The 13,218-nt window shown below is 36.9% G+C and overlaps 3 protein-coding genes across 3 annotated transcripts; 1 reads left to right on the top strand and 2 right to left on the bottom strand.

Moving 5' to 3' along the window:
- Positions 1-2,654: 2,654 nt before the first annotated feature.
- Positions 2,655-6,536, top strand: Cbr-set-15 (the record flags this gene model as incomplete). The annotated part of the gene is made up of 7 exons (XM_045235837.1): positions 2,655-2,724; positions 2,833-3,421; positions 3,470-3,701; positions 5,078-5,215; positions 5,264-5,468; positions 5,859-6,382; positions 6,429-6,536. 7 exons carry the CDS (start codon positions 2,655-2,657, stop codon positions 6,534-6,536), a joined length of 1,866 nt encoding a protein of 621 aa, XP_045091894.1.
- Positions 6,537-6,853: 317 nt separating this feature from the next.
- CBG01749 lies at positions 6,854-11,066 on the bottom strand (the record flags this gene model as incomplete). Its single annotated transcript, XM_045235839.1, has 10 exons — positions 6,854-6,959; positions 8,758-9,104; positions 9,149-9,474; positions 9,521-9,761; positions 9,966-10,089; positions 10,135-10,313; positions 10,356-10,473; positions 10,521-10,592; positions 10,845-10,933; positions 10,980-11,066. The coding sequence occupies 10 exons, from the start codon at positions 11,064-11,066 to the stop codon at positions 6,854-6,856; spliced, it is 1,689 nt and encodes a 562-aa protein (XP_045091895.1).
- A 367-nt stretch (positions 11,067-11,433) lies between these two features.
- On the bottom strand, positions 11,434-12,453 carry CBG01748 (the record flags this gene model as incomplete). The annotated part of the gene is made up of 6 exons (XM_002634134.2): positions 11,434-11,516; positions 11,564-11,755; positions 11,947-12,052; positions 12,103-12,197; positions 12,244-12,347; positions 12,398-12,453. The coding sequence occupies 6 exons, from the start codon at positions 12,451-12,453 to the stop codon at positions 11,434-11,436; spliced, it is 636 nt and encodes a 211-aa protein (XP_002634180.2).
- Between the last annotated feature and the right edge of the window lie 765 nt (positions 12,454-13,218).

Raw genomic sequence — 13,218 nt, forward strand, 5'->3', positions numbered from 1 at the left:
GGACCTTTGTATGGGATGAGCATTAGAGATGAAGAGACACAGAGAAGAGAGAAATGGGGAATTCACCCGCAGCTGTCCTCGTCTTCTCCTCTCCTCCGAATGCCTAACGTACGAAGACTCATACATTCGGCACAACTGTCTGCGTATCTTCTAGTCTCCTTATCTATAGACACGTGTTTGAGGTCAACCCCAATAGATTGCACCTGTACGATTAGAAATGCTTATGCACTACTCATTATTGCACAGTACCACTATAGATAGAAAACAGTTGTATCTGCCAAAAAACTTAATTTTGGATTCCAAATTTAGATTCCATTTTGATGTTTCATTTTTCATGTTACCTACACTATTACAACGTATTACAATCCGACCAACATCTCATTTCCATTCCTGTATCCACATCAAGTTTTCCATCTCTTTCCAAAAGCTTCAACTCCAATTCCACATCTTTATTACTCTACTCCTCTGCCTTCTCTTGCTCCACATCCTCTTCTGATCGATTTCCTTTCAACTGAATCCATTCACCTTCTTTCTGTTCTTCTTCCTTTTTTCCTCTATGAATAGTGTAATGTTCAGAAAAACTTCCCCAACCCCTTTCTGTATTTCCTTAATTTTTAATAATAACTGATCAGTTAGCCAAAAGATGTTTGAATCCAAACTGAACTATTTATTATCGACTATTTCTGCACAGGTGTTCTTGATTCCTCCTGGCAAGAAAATGACCTTCCAACCACGCCCTTTGGGTTGCAGACACCACTACCCACAGTCCTTTTTACGCTATTCTCATTTATTTACCCCACCCACAGTCCTTTGTATGAGTTTGCATATCCAATTAAATCAATAATCCCAAAACTTGGACTAAATCTAGTTGTTCTCAAACCTCACTCATTCCACAGATTTATTTTGAAACCTGTTTTAAATAACTTTAAATAACAATGTTTGTGAAATCATGATAAACAATTGTTTGGTTGACAACTTTTTCCTTTGTCAGGAACTAAGATAAATTGGCTCAAAGTTAGGGTCCTTCTATCACAGGCTTTACGGCAGTCTTGCTTATCCAAATACTCTCTTTGTATTCCATGTTTCCTTTTTTCTATTAGGTTGAGCAAAAAGTCTTTGTAATTTTTTTTGCATGGTCATATCTCAGCGTTGGTTCAACTTTGTATTATTCTGTGTTTTATATGTTGTAGTACTAGTTGTGCATGTTTAAAACATTTGCAAAAAAAAGACAAAGGGTCCCAGCCAAGAAAACCTCCTAAACTGACATCAAAAGTGCACTTTACGTGAACAAGTTCTGTTGTCCATTCGATGAAGGCGTTATATTTAGAAGACTTCTTCCAGACGGTGTCGCTGACAACGCGGACCCAAACTGCACTCTAATAGAATAGTGGCCCAGGTGTATCGATTAAACCGTCCGAAAAATTTCAACTTGTTGACGATTCTTAACAACGCAAGGCCACCCACGAGTTTGAAGATATGCCAGAAGCTCCAGACGGTCGGAGTCCAGATCTTGTGTCAAATACCGTATTCAACAGACCTAGCCCTACTTGAATATCATATTTTATGTCCCCTGCCGAATCACCTCGACGGTCAAAATTATATGATAAAAGGGATGTCAAAAAGTGGTTGGACGACGTTTTTGCCTCCCAGTCTATCGAGTTCAACACGAATGGAATTGATCAACTTTCAGCACGTTGGCAAGAAGTCATTGATACTAATGATTGATATATCACACCATGAAATTCGTTTCCTTTGAATAACTTTCGTTTCAAAAAAAAACTCAAAAATTACAAAGACTTTTTGCTCAATCTAATATTTCCTATGCCTCTATGCATCAAGTATTTTTAGAATCCCATTTGGTTCATTATTATTAGAAGATATTTTTATTATTTATCAGAAGATGAAGCATGTTACACCTATCTTTTCTGTATCTATCACATCATCTCGTCGTAATCATTGTAAAACCTCATATTCGCCCTCTGATTTAACACCATCTCCCCGAAAAAAAATCCTCACACCACACTTCCGTTGAATTTGGATCTGCGTAACACCTGTAATAGAAGGGCCCCCAACCTATCAACTTTGAGCTCAATTATCTCAGTTTTTTTTTCTATCTTTGACAGGAATCGAGAAAAAGTGGCTCAAATTTGAAGGTGCCCTCCTATTACAGGTTTTACTGTATTAGAGTGTTTCGTCTTCTATCAGTTCTAATATTTTCTCATATCCCTTTCCAATTTTTTCAGTCGTTAAATTTGTTCCAATGATTATATTTTCAGGTATTAACCAAAAATTTCATCTGATACTCTCCCTCTCTTTTTGTCTCTTCGCTCCGATTTCAGCCACATCACACTGCTCAACAACACACTGCTCATTTTCTGTTTCGTAGTCTAGAAATTAGTAAGTTTCAGTTATCGGTCTTGAACTTCAGAAAACTGTTGCTAAAGCAGATTTTAGAAACTTGTTTCTTGAAGACAAAAGTTTGATATTAATCAATTTTCAGAAGTTAATCTGCGTTCTTATCCCTCTCGTCCCCTCGTAGGATAGAATTTGGTCAGAAGCAAACAAAAATTTCAGCTGCATTGTAGGAATAGAAAGTAGTGAGTGCTTTTGATATTTTATTCTAATTTGAAATAATTTCTCAGGAATAGGAAACAATGACGTCGAGCAGTTTAAGACGGTCTACAAGAGGGAAAAACACCCGGTTTCCTAGATCGTCGAAACCCCGTAAGTTGGTTTTTTGATTACCATAAAACCTGTATTGGAAGGGCTCCTCAAATTGAATGGCCCCTCCAATTCAGAATAATTCCGAAAATTAAGAGTGGACAATTCCAGAAATAACACCGGTAAAAACAAGGACTGTCACACTGCTCCCAGAGACAAAAGCAATGAAGAAGTTATTGTCGAAGGATACAAAAATGTTGACTGTGGCGCAAGCTGAGAAAATTGCCGCTTATCTCCGTATAATAGCTCTGAAAAACGGAAAGAGAAAGCCCAAGTCAAAAATAGGAATAGCGAAAAAATACCGGAAGAGAAACGGAGCTAGAGACAGTTCCTCAGAAACATCAAGTGAGGATTCAGAAGGAACGTCTTCGAAGGATTGGAGCAACATCATCAAAGCCCAACCAGATGTGACCAACAAAAAAGAAGACAAAAGTGTTCCAGGAGAAACTTATAGTATTGGAAATCTTCGGACGAAGGATTCCATTCGAAAAGACTTGAAAGTTGTGAAATGGAATGAAGAAGAGAATCTCATACAATGTGAGATTCAAGCTCGACTGGCAATTCAAACTGATCCAGAGCTTCGAGGATTCTATAAAAGGAAAATAGACCCGAGGATTCACAACGGTGAGATGAAGACGATGGTCAGAATACACCAAATCCTAGTTGAAAAGAAAGGAACGCTTGATATTGTTTTCAATGAGTAAGTTCAGTTTTTTTTTTGAATTTTAAAGATTTGAATTGTGTCCAGGGCATTGCTCAAATTCATCAAGAACGAAAGATATTTGCCACCAAAGCAGAGACTGCTAATGATAGGAAACAAGTCATTGGATTGGCAGACAAATGTGAAGGTCTTTTCGGATATTCCAAAGGAGAATCCAGCCAACGCAGATATTCCCAACACAATGCTCTATCGATACACCAACAGTCTTCATGTCGATAAGAAGAAGTTTAAAAATCTTCTTGATCTGGGAAAAACTGAGGTAATTTAACTTGTTCTTGTTAGTCTTTCCTAATTCGCCCCTATGCTTACACTTTGAGCTCACTAACCTCGGTTTCTATGAAAGATGTCAAAAAGGTATCAACTGATAAAATTTTGGTGGCATTATGGGAAACATTTTATCAAATGACAGATTTTTGTTATCTTTTATATTAGGTTGTTCGGGAAGTCCTTTCCATTTTTGATGTGTTGTTTTCAAACTTTGTTTTTTCGAACGGGGTAAAAGCGAGGAAGATGTCGTTTCATCAGTATATTGGTGGGGTCTAATAGTGTCTACACTCAAACGGAGATCATTCTCCACTTCCCGTGAAGTGAGATATGCCCACCGTTTTTGCGCCTAACAATTTCCATTTTCAGACTGCCATTTTTTTATTTGTTTCTATCTGATCTTAAATTAGCTCGATCGTCAATCAGTGGATGTTAACAACGCAGATGTACCCTTTCAAACTACTATTACAACCTGGATTCATCAATTTGAAAAAGCAGAATTCTCGTTGGACAAAAATCCAAAAAAGCGAAACGGGCTTAGGCTTTTATGCATTAAAAGCCGGGATGAAAAGAGATCCCTCATCCTGCGTTACACACATGAATGTTGGAATCAAACCATTACTAGTGGTGATAAATGTTAATGTATGATTACAATAAATGACACGCTAAGTGGGTTCACAAAGACGCTCAACCACCAGTCGTCCCGAAACGTGAAATTCATGTTGAAAATGGGATGTTATCGGTATGGTGGTCTACCAAGAAGTGAAGTATTGGGAGCGGCCCGATAATGGTGTCACTGTAACTACCGGGACTTATTCTTGTCAAGTGACATAACTCAAACTCCATGTGAATCTCCATTGGAGAGAAACACAAAGATCAATTTTCAAAATTAAAATCCGCAACCTCATGCGGGAAGGAAGACCCAGGCCGACCTCGGTGGATATACCTTGACGATTCTGCTTTATTCAATGTATAGCTCTAACTTTCAACTTTCTGACTATTACCAATCCCGCCATTTCTAACGTCATCTTGATTGACAAAAATTCACTTCAAAACAACATATCAAAAATGGGTTGACTTGATTTCCAACTCGCTGTGTCCGGAGTTCTGGAAGGAAGGCATCCACAATTTAGTGGGACATTGGCAGATAGTCATTGATAACAATAGGCATTACCTCTAATTTATCTGACATCGTTTTGACCTTTTTTACATTGAATGTTTCTGATGCCAAAAATGGAAAGGAATTTCCGAACAACCTAATAGAAACTGAGATAATTAAGCTGAACCTGCAAGTATACGATAGCCTTCTATTAGAGTGTTTACGTTATATGATTAAGGCTTCTTAATTAACCAACACACTTATTTTTCCAGGTTAAGTGTGAGTGTTGCCACAGTGGATCGGTAGTACCATGCTGGGCCAATGAAAAATGTCCCTGCTACAAACAGAATGTGCGGCTGCGAGGAATCCAAAAAATAATGAATCAAATGTCACACTCAAGAACAAACTTTGTAAGTTTTCATACGGTTTTATAATAGCTAAATACCCATCATTTTCAGTCCACATTTGAGCCAATATACCTGCGAGACAACGACTCATACTTTGATACGTTTGGGTTTGCATGTTCCGAATCGTGTGGATGCAAGGGACGGTGTACAAACAATGTCACTCTTCTACTAGAGAAGGACATTTATCAGTTGGAAGTGTTCCGAAAAAATGCCAATATGGGATTTGGAATAAGAACGAACACAGCAATCCCAAGAGGTTCGTGTTTTTATTAAGTAGCAGAGATGAAACTCGAATTTGTCTGTTAGAGTGTCAGATTTCTATCCGTAACGGATTCGTTTCGGGGGGCGAATGGTGAAACATCCAGATAGTTTGTGAATTATAGTGAAAACTCTAATGCATAGAAGGTCACCTTATATTTGCACTTTGAGCTCAATTACCTCAATTTCCATGATATATTAAAAAGGTACGGAGTGATAAAATGTGGGGATCTTATGTCAAGCATTTTATCAGTTCATAGATTTTTGTTATCTCTTATAAAAGTTGATTAAATTGAGCTCAATGTGCAAGTATACAGTGCCCTTCTATTAGAGTTTTACAGTACTTTTGAATGATTTCATTAGACACCAAACAATGTTATAATTTCAGGTACTCCTATTCTTGAGTTCACCGGAGAACTTGTTCAGGGAAAAGTTCCCGTGTCGGATGGAGACTATGTCTATTCCGTCTTCCAGGAGGCAGAGAACGGCGAGGACTTGATTTCCGCAACTCTAATGAAAGAAAAGAAAGTGAATAAGAAACAGGTTCAGGAGTTGAAAGAACATCTTGCCGAAGGAAAAGAATGGTTCATAAACCCAAAGAGAATTGGCAATCTGGCGCGTACCTGTTGTCACAGCTGTGAACCCAATCTTTCATTGGTTCGAGTCTTTCAAAAAGGATTCACTCCAGCACACTGCCGACTCATTCTTGTAACTCAGGAAGTCGTGTTCCCAGGAGTAGAAGTAAGAATTTATACAATTCATAAAACACTTCTATTTTTCATTTTTCAGTTAACCTTCGATTATGGAGCAAAATATATAGAGGAGCATTTAAAAAATAATTGCCTCTGTGGAAGAGCCAGCTGTAAAAGCTCGCCCTTATACAAAATGATGGATGAGGCAAATGAGAAATCTGTGAGTTAAAATTAAAAACTACAAGTTTGAAGTGTTTTATTTTCAGCTCGAGATGTACCAGACCCTGAGATATCACTACCGATACAATGATTACAAAACAAAGGTACTGGATCCAATCGAAGAAAAAGTTGCAGCAGGCACATCCTCTACATAATCGCTTTATTATTCTGATTTAATTTTTCATCTGTTATTTTTTTGTTTGTTTGAAGATTTCATTTTTCTAACTGGTTCTCCAAATCCTGTCATTCATGTCTATTTCATTTTCTTATCCAATTTGTACATTGTCAATTTTGCCGTTATCATTTTTCATTCCCGTTACCTTATATATTCTGAATTATGAGTATTTTCAAATCCATCACATGCTTTCCCCCACAATTGAATCTTTCTTTGATTGTCTTTCTCCTAATTTTTTTGATACAAGGAATCTCTCAATTTTACAAACTTCTTTCATTTTATTCCAACAATAAAAAATCACAATTTGTACTTTACATCCATTCTTTTTTCTTCAATATCCAGAATCTCATTTCTCGACGGTACCAAAGGAATATATGTCAGCCATCTGTGTTTCAGAAAAAACCTGAAATAAAAAACTAAATACAGTGCGTTGCAGGTTCTTACGACCACCCATGTTTAGGGTCATAACTTGAGAGCTGTTAGATGTATCGACCTAATTTTTGAAAATCGGATTCGAGACAACAAGTTAAATATTGAGGACAATTTTTGTGATGAAACCTTAAAAACTACCCGAGTTATCTGGAAAAGTCTGAAAATATGACTTTTGCAACCTTTGCAAGTTTATACATCCTCTTCAAAGATCAGTAGATCACCACCTCAAGCGAAGACGGAGGTGTCCAATTTTGGTTCTTCCTTCTTGGAAACGGGCTTGGAAAAGAGAAAAAAGAAACGGAAGATGTAAAAAAGGGATTTATTGAAAAATAAATTTCAAATATAGATATTCCTGAACATAATGAACATATTAAATTATGAAAAATGAACATATTAAATTATGAAAAATGAACATATTAAATTATGAAAAATGAAAAGTTTCAAAAGTGTACTGATTAGCCAGACTTTCGTCTGTTGATCCCTTTCGCCACGTAGAGGCTCAGTACATGAAAGGGAAAATGGGTTTTCACTGGGGGAAAACACCAACACAAAACCCCTGTCTCCGAGGAGACAGTTTTCTAATTTTCAATAGTTCTTTTTCACTGCTAAAAAGCTATACGATCGCTATTTATTGTTTTTCTTCGTTCGTTTCTTTTTTTCTTTGATTGAGTCTTTTGCAAAAGGGGGACGTTCAGTGAAAATGAATTCACCTAGCCATGAACCACCAAACATGGCGACCCTGAGGGCCTTTTATAACTTTTTTCGCATCCGACCAATCGAAAGAAAAAAGCTAATGAAACAATAAACAGCTTTCGCAGGGAGCTTCAGAGCAGTCAAAAAGTGCTAGTGAAAATTATCAAACTAATTCAAAAAGTGGGATTTCTTCAAGGATTGTTTTTTTCAAATTTTTACAACGTGGACAGAGGTAGGGGGCGTGACCTAATATTGATTGATTTAAAGGTTTATTGCGTAACGTGTGAAAAGTTTACAGAACTCGAAAATTGAATGTATACTTGGATTGAAGTAGATATTAGGTCACGCCCACCACTCTCCACGTTGAAAAATTCCACGTATTGAAAAAAAACAGTCCTTTGGGACTGTTTTTTAGCGATCGTATAGCTTTTTAGCAGTGAAAAAGAACTATTGAAAATTAGAAAACTGTCTCCTCGGAGACAGGGGTTTTGTGTTGGTGTTTTCCCCCAGTGAAAACCCATTTTCCCTTTCATGTACTGAGCCTCTACGTGGCGAAAGGGATCAACAGACGAAAGTCTGGCTAATCAGTACACTTTTGAAACTTTTCATTTTTCATAATTTAATATGTTCATTTTTCATAATTTAATATGTTCATTATGTTCAGGAATATCTATATTTAATATGTTCAGGAATATCTATATTTGAAATTTATTTTTCAATAAATCCCTTTTTTACATCTTCCGTTTCTTTTTTCTCATTTCCAAGCCCGTTTCCAAGAAGGAAGAACCAAAATTGGACACCTCCGTCTTCGCTTGAGGTGGTGATCTACTGATCTTTGAAGAGGATGTATAAACTTGCAAAGGTTGCAAAAGTCATATTTTCAGACTTTTCCAGATAACTCGGGTAGTTTTTAAGGTTTCATCACAAAAATTGTCCTCAATATTTATTTTGTTGTCTCGAATCCGATTTTTAAAAATTAAGCCGATACCTCTAACAGCTCTCAAGTTATGACCCTAACCATGGGTGGACGTAAGAACCTGAAACGCACTGTATTCCACATTCAAAGGACATCCTACCTATTTAGAGTAGAAGGCAGTGCGTAGCCATTATTTTCAATAAGAATCTCCTCATCTCCAACGTCATCTGAGCTTCTGAACCCACGTTGTTCTCTTGTTGCTCCTGGAAACCGAAATTTCAATAATAAAACAATGGTTAGTGACGGACCAGAAGCAATATTATCAAGTACAAATGCAATAATTCCACCTATTAACATTCGGATAGTCAGAAGAGTTCCAAATACATTATCAACCATTTGATTTCCAGTTTTCAATGGATTATTCTCAAAGTGTAGTGCAACAGTCAACCCCATTATTATTGAGATTCCCATTATGTTCAAATTTCTAGAAAGGCGAAGATCCACTGTCTGAAACCAAGGATTATTGTGATCAATTCAGTTCCATTCCATACCATTAGATTTCTCAGTAGGACCCCATTAACCATACATATTCCGATTGCTAGAACTCCGCCCACAACGGGCTCCGGAATCATTGCAAGGACGGCAGAGAATTTGGAAAATATTCCAGCAATCAACAAAAACAGACCAGCTACCTGCATTGTTATTCGACTCGAAACTTTTGTTACAGACATAATAGCAATATTTTCAGCGTATGTTGTAACTCCAGTGCCAATTCCAAATGATGAAGCAAGCATACATCCAATACCTTCAACTATAAATCCACGATTCAAATTCGATTCAGGAATTTTTCCTTGCTTCGAAAGTTTCGCACAGAGATCTGGAAAACATAATCATTTTCAGACGGTTGTAGGTGTTTTTCCTACTGTAATCTCCTATACTTTCAATCATTGCAACAAAACTAGATGCAATAAATCCACATAACAGAGAAACGTCTACTATTGGTGTTCCATATTGACCAGGAATCGAAAAATGAATCCAAGGAGTGCTTCTCAACGTTTCGATGCTTGAGTTTTGATCAGTTCTAGCTGAACTGTTGACTGGAATCGCATTGGTGACTGTTAAAATAAAACAAATGAACCAGCCGATGGCAATACCAATGATATACTGAAAAGTATTTTAAAAACAGAATACAGTATACTTGTATTTTGAGTTTAATTATCTCACTTTTTATAAGAGATATCAAAAATCTATCAATTGATAAAACGTTGGGGATATAATGAAAAACACTTTATCAGTTGATAGGTTTTTGTTCTCTTAAAGAAATTGAGCTGATTGAGCTCAAATTCAAGTATAGGATAGGTTTCTCACCGGAAACTGGCTCAAAATTTTCCTTCTGGCAACATAAAACTTTTTATCCTTGAATGAAAATGCAGGAATCGGCATTTCCCAATGCTCCAACAAAACAATGAACACAACAAGAATGAGGAATTCCCTTCAAAGGAAAGAATCAATATTCTTCACAACTATCCCAACTAACACAGATGGCATCCAATGTAATGCCATTTTTTGCTCAACATCCGGCACAGCACTAATTGTCAGAAGAGTCATAATAGGTACGATTGTGATTGGACCAATGAATTTCGAAAGGAAACCAATCAATCCAGTGATTCCAAAAAGAGGCATCACTAGAACTGCGACCAGACAACTACCTGATATCTGCAAGTTTTATGATTACAAAAAATAATGATTAGTGAACACCATCTGCATTTTATGCTGCCATAAACTTGTATCTGTTTGCTCATTGCACGGATATGTTGCTTGGAAAGTATTGAGAACGGGGAGATAAGCAAACGATGGACCATGAAGAATAGCCAGTCTGGAACATTTGGAGTTGTTCTACTTGGAATTAGAAAATTCAAAAACCTCATTCCAAAAGTAGTTTGTAGCAAAGTAGCTACTCCAGATGTGACAAAGGAAGCAGATATAAGTTGAACTCTGCAAATATTAAAACACTTGGAATACAGAAAATTTTGTAATAGAAGGGCACACATACGGTAAAATTTGTGAAATTTAATTATCTCGCTTGATATAAGAGATATCAAAAATGTGTCAACTGACAAAACACTACTAATATTATTATAAACAATTTATCAAATTACAACTTTTTTGTATCTTTGATAGGAATCGAAAAAAATCAGCTCAAAGTTTAAAGATAGAGGCTCTTCTATTACAGGTTTTAAGGCTCACCGTATTTCAGTTTCTTTGTCTCCGGGACAAACCATACCAGAAACCAAATATGGAACTACAAGAAGCATTGAAAGACATATCATCATTTGCTGAAAATAACAAAGAGCACTGTCAAAAACAAAAATATAGATATACCTGGAATCCCAGAAGAAGAATAGTTGGAATCGAAGGAATATCATTTACATGATGAACAAGATCGTCCTTTTCTTCCTTCATTTTCATTTTCAACTGTTTCGTTTTCTTATCGAAAGAAAACTAATAAAATGTATGACGGAAATGAAGTTCGACATTTCACCATCCCAATAATTTGAGAACTACTTTTATTGTTAAGAAGCACTTTTAGATGTTTCAGACTATCAAATAATAATGGAATACTTTCATACCCTCCAGTCAATACTTGTGAAAAAATTTTGTTAATTATGTGTCTCTCTCGATCAAGCATTCATTCACTGATTCATTTTTTATTAAGTTAGTTATTACAGATCACTAGTAGTGCATGCGTTCCTATTGTTGTAGAGAATGCATGAATCCAAGTTTCCTAAACTTTTTGGAACTGTATATGAACTTGTATCCCTGGAAAATATAATTTTCATTGAGAGGAATAAGAAGAACCACTTGCATGTTTTGGTCCAACAGCTTCTCTGGTAGTCGGGATTCCAGAAATCTTACTATCTAAAAGTTGTATTTTCTATTGAATTTGATGCTTCCTTCCTTCTTACTCTCAGAAATTGATTTCATTGTGATCTCAACATGAGTGAGACACTCTTCATTCTCTGAAGCCAAATGTTCACTTGATTCATCCAGGCAAACAATCAAATTATCTACACAATCTTCATAGTTTCGAGGATTCCGATCAGGAAGAAGTCTCATATAACAGATCATATGGTTGTATGCACAAGAAGAAAAAGTGGCTGCAACAAATCTTGTTTTATTTATTTGCCAAATAATCGTTACTGTTCATTTTTGGACATTTTTCATATAATTCCAAGTAGTTCTTTTCAACAGTCTTATTGAGGGCAGGAGCGTAACCGGCGATTGGTTTTTTTGCATCTAAAATGTTCTCAATCTACGTTGTTCTCTTTTTCCTAACGCTTAAACTAACTGGATTCGCCATAAAACATTACTCCAGCAAAACATATACTAGCCTTGGCTGTATTTGTCCATATCCCCGAGCACAACATTCCAGAGGATTTAAATTCCAAAGATTTCTGAAACACACTAACTATAAGAATGATCTTCTCATTTTGTTGGAACTCACTTTCAAGCAATCGAAAAACGACTGATCACATTTTTTTCTTCCTCTTGCTAATCCATAGCAATCATCATGGATTGAACAGCACATGTTCATTTCGGCTGCAAATCTTTAGAAATACAGAAGATATTCATAGACTATAAATACCTAGTTTATCCCAACAGAAGTTAAAATACTTCGTTATTTTCTCAGTGTTCCCAGCTCCACACTGCCACTGATCCGAGTTCATGTAGTTTTCAGAGTTGAATTTGCTGAAACGTTGTTTCCTTTTGTTTTTGAAACTAGCACAACATTTACGAACTGCTCTTCATTGGTTATTTTTCTTTGATAACTGGGAGTAGTAGTATTGGAGTCCATGAGGCATTGGAATATATCCCAGAAGATTTCTAAAAATTACAATTTGCCTGGATTCGTTAGAAAAACTCAACCGCTTGGAGATGATGTCACATAGCTCGATGCTACTAGTAGAAGGAGAAGTCCACGAAGCATGGCTGGTTCCGTAATTGAAGTTTTAAAGTCTTAGATTCACTACTATTAATGGTTGTTCTAGTGACCCGATCTAGCCTTCGTACTCTGTTCACCTTCCCTGGTTCTGAGTTCTTTGAGTTATAAAAAGTATTTGCTTAGAAAAGAATGACTTTTTTGTGATTCTGTATTTTGTGGACCAAAACATAATTTTTCTTCTGTTGTAAATATTGTCATTTTCCAGGGTACCGAGCTCGAATTCGTAATCATGTCATAGCTGTTTCCTGTGTGAAATTGTTATCCGCTCACAATTCCACACAACATACGAGCCGGAAGCATAAAGTGTAAAGCCTGGGGTGCCTAATGAGTGAGCTAACTCACATTAATTGCGTTGCGCTCACTGCCCGCTTTCCAGTCGGGAAACCTGTCGTGCCAGCTGCATTAATGAATCGGCCAACGCGCGGGGAGAGGCGGTTTGCGTATTGGGCGCTCTTCCGCTTCCTCGCTCACTGACTCGCTGCGCTCGGTCGTTCGGCTGCGGCGAGCGGTATCAACTCACTCAAAGGCGGTAATACGGCTATCCACAGAATCATGGGATAACGCATGAAAGAACATGTGAGCAAAAGGCCAGCAAAAGGCCATGAACCGTAAAAAGGC

This window comes from Caenorhabditis briggsae, assembly GCF_000004555.2.
Source record: "Caenorhabditis briggsae complete genome, chrIV, whole genome shotgun sequence".
Classification (NCBI taxonomy): Eukaryota; Metazoa; Nematoda; class Chromadorea; order Rhabditida; family Rhabditidae; genus Caenorhabditis; species Caenorhabditis briggsae.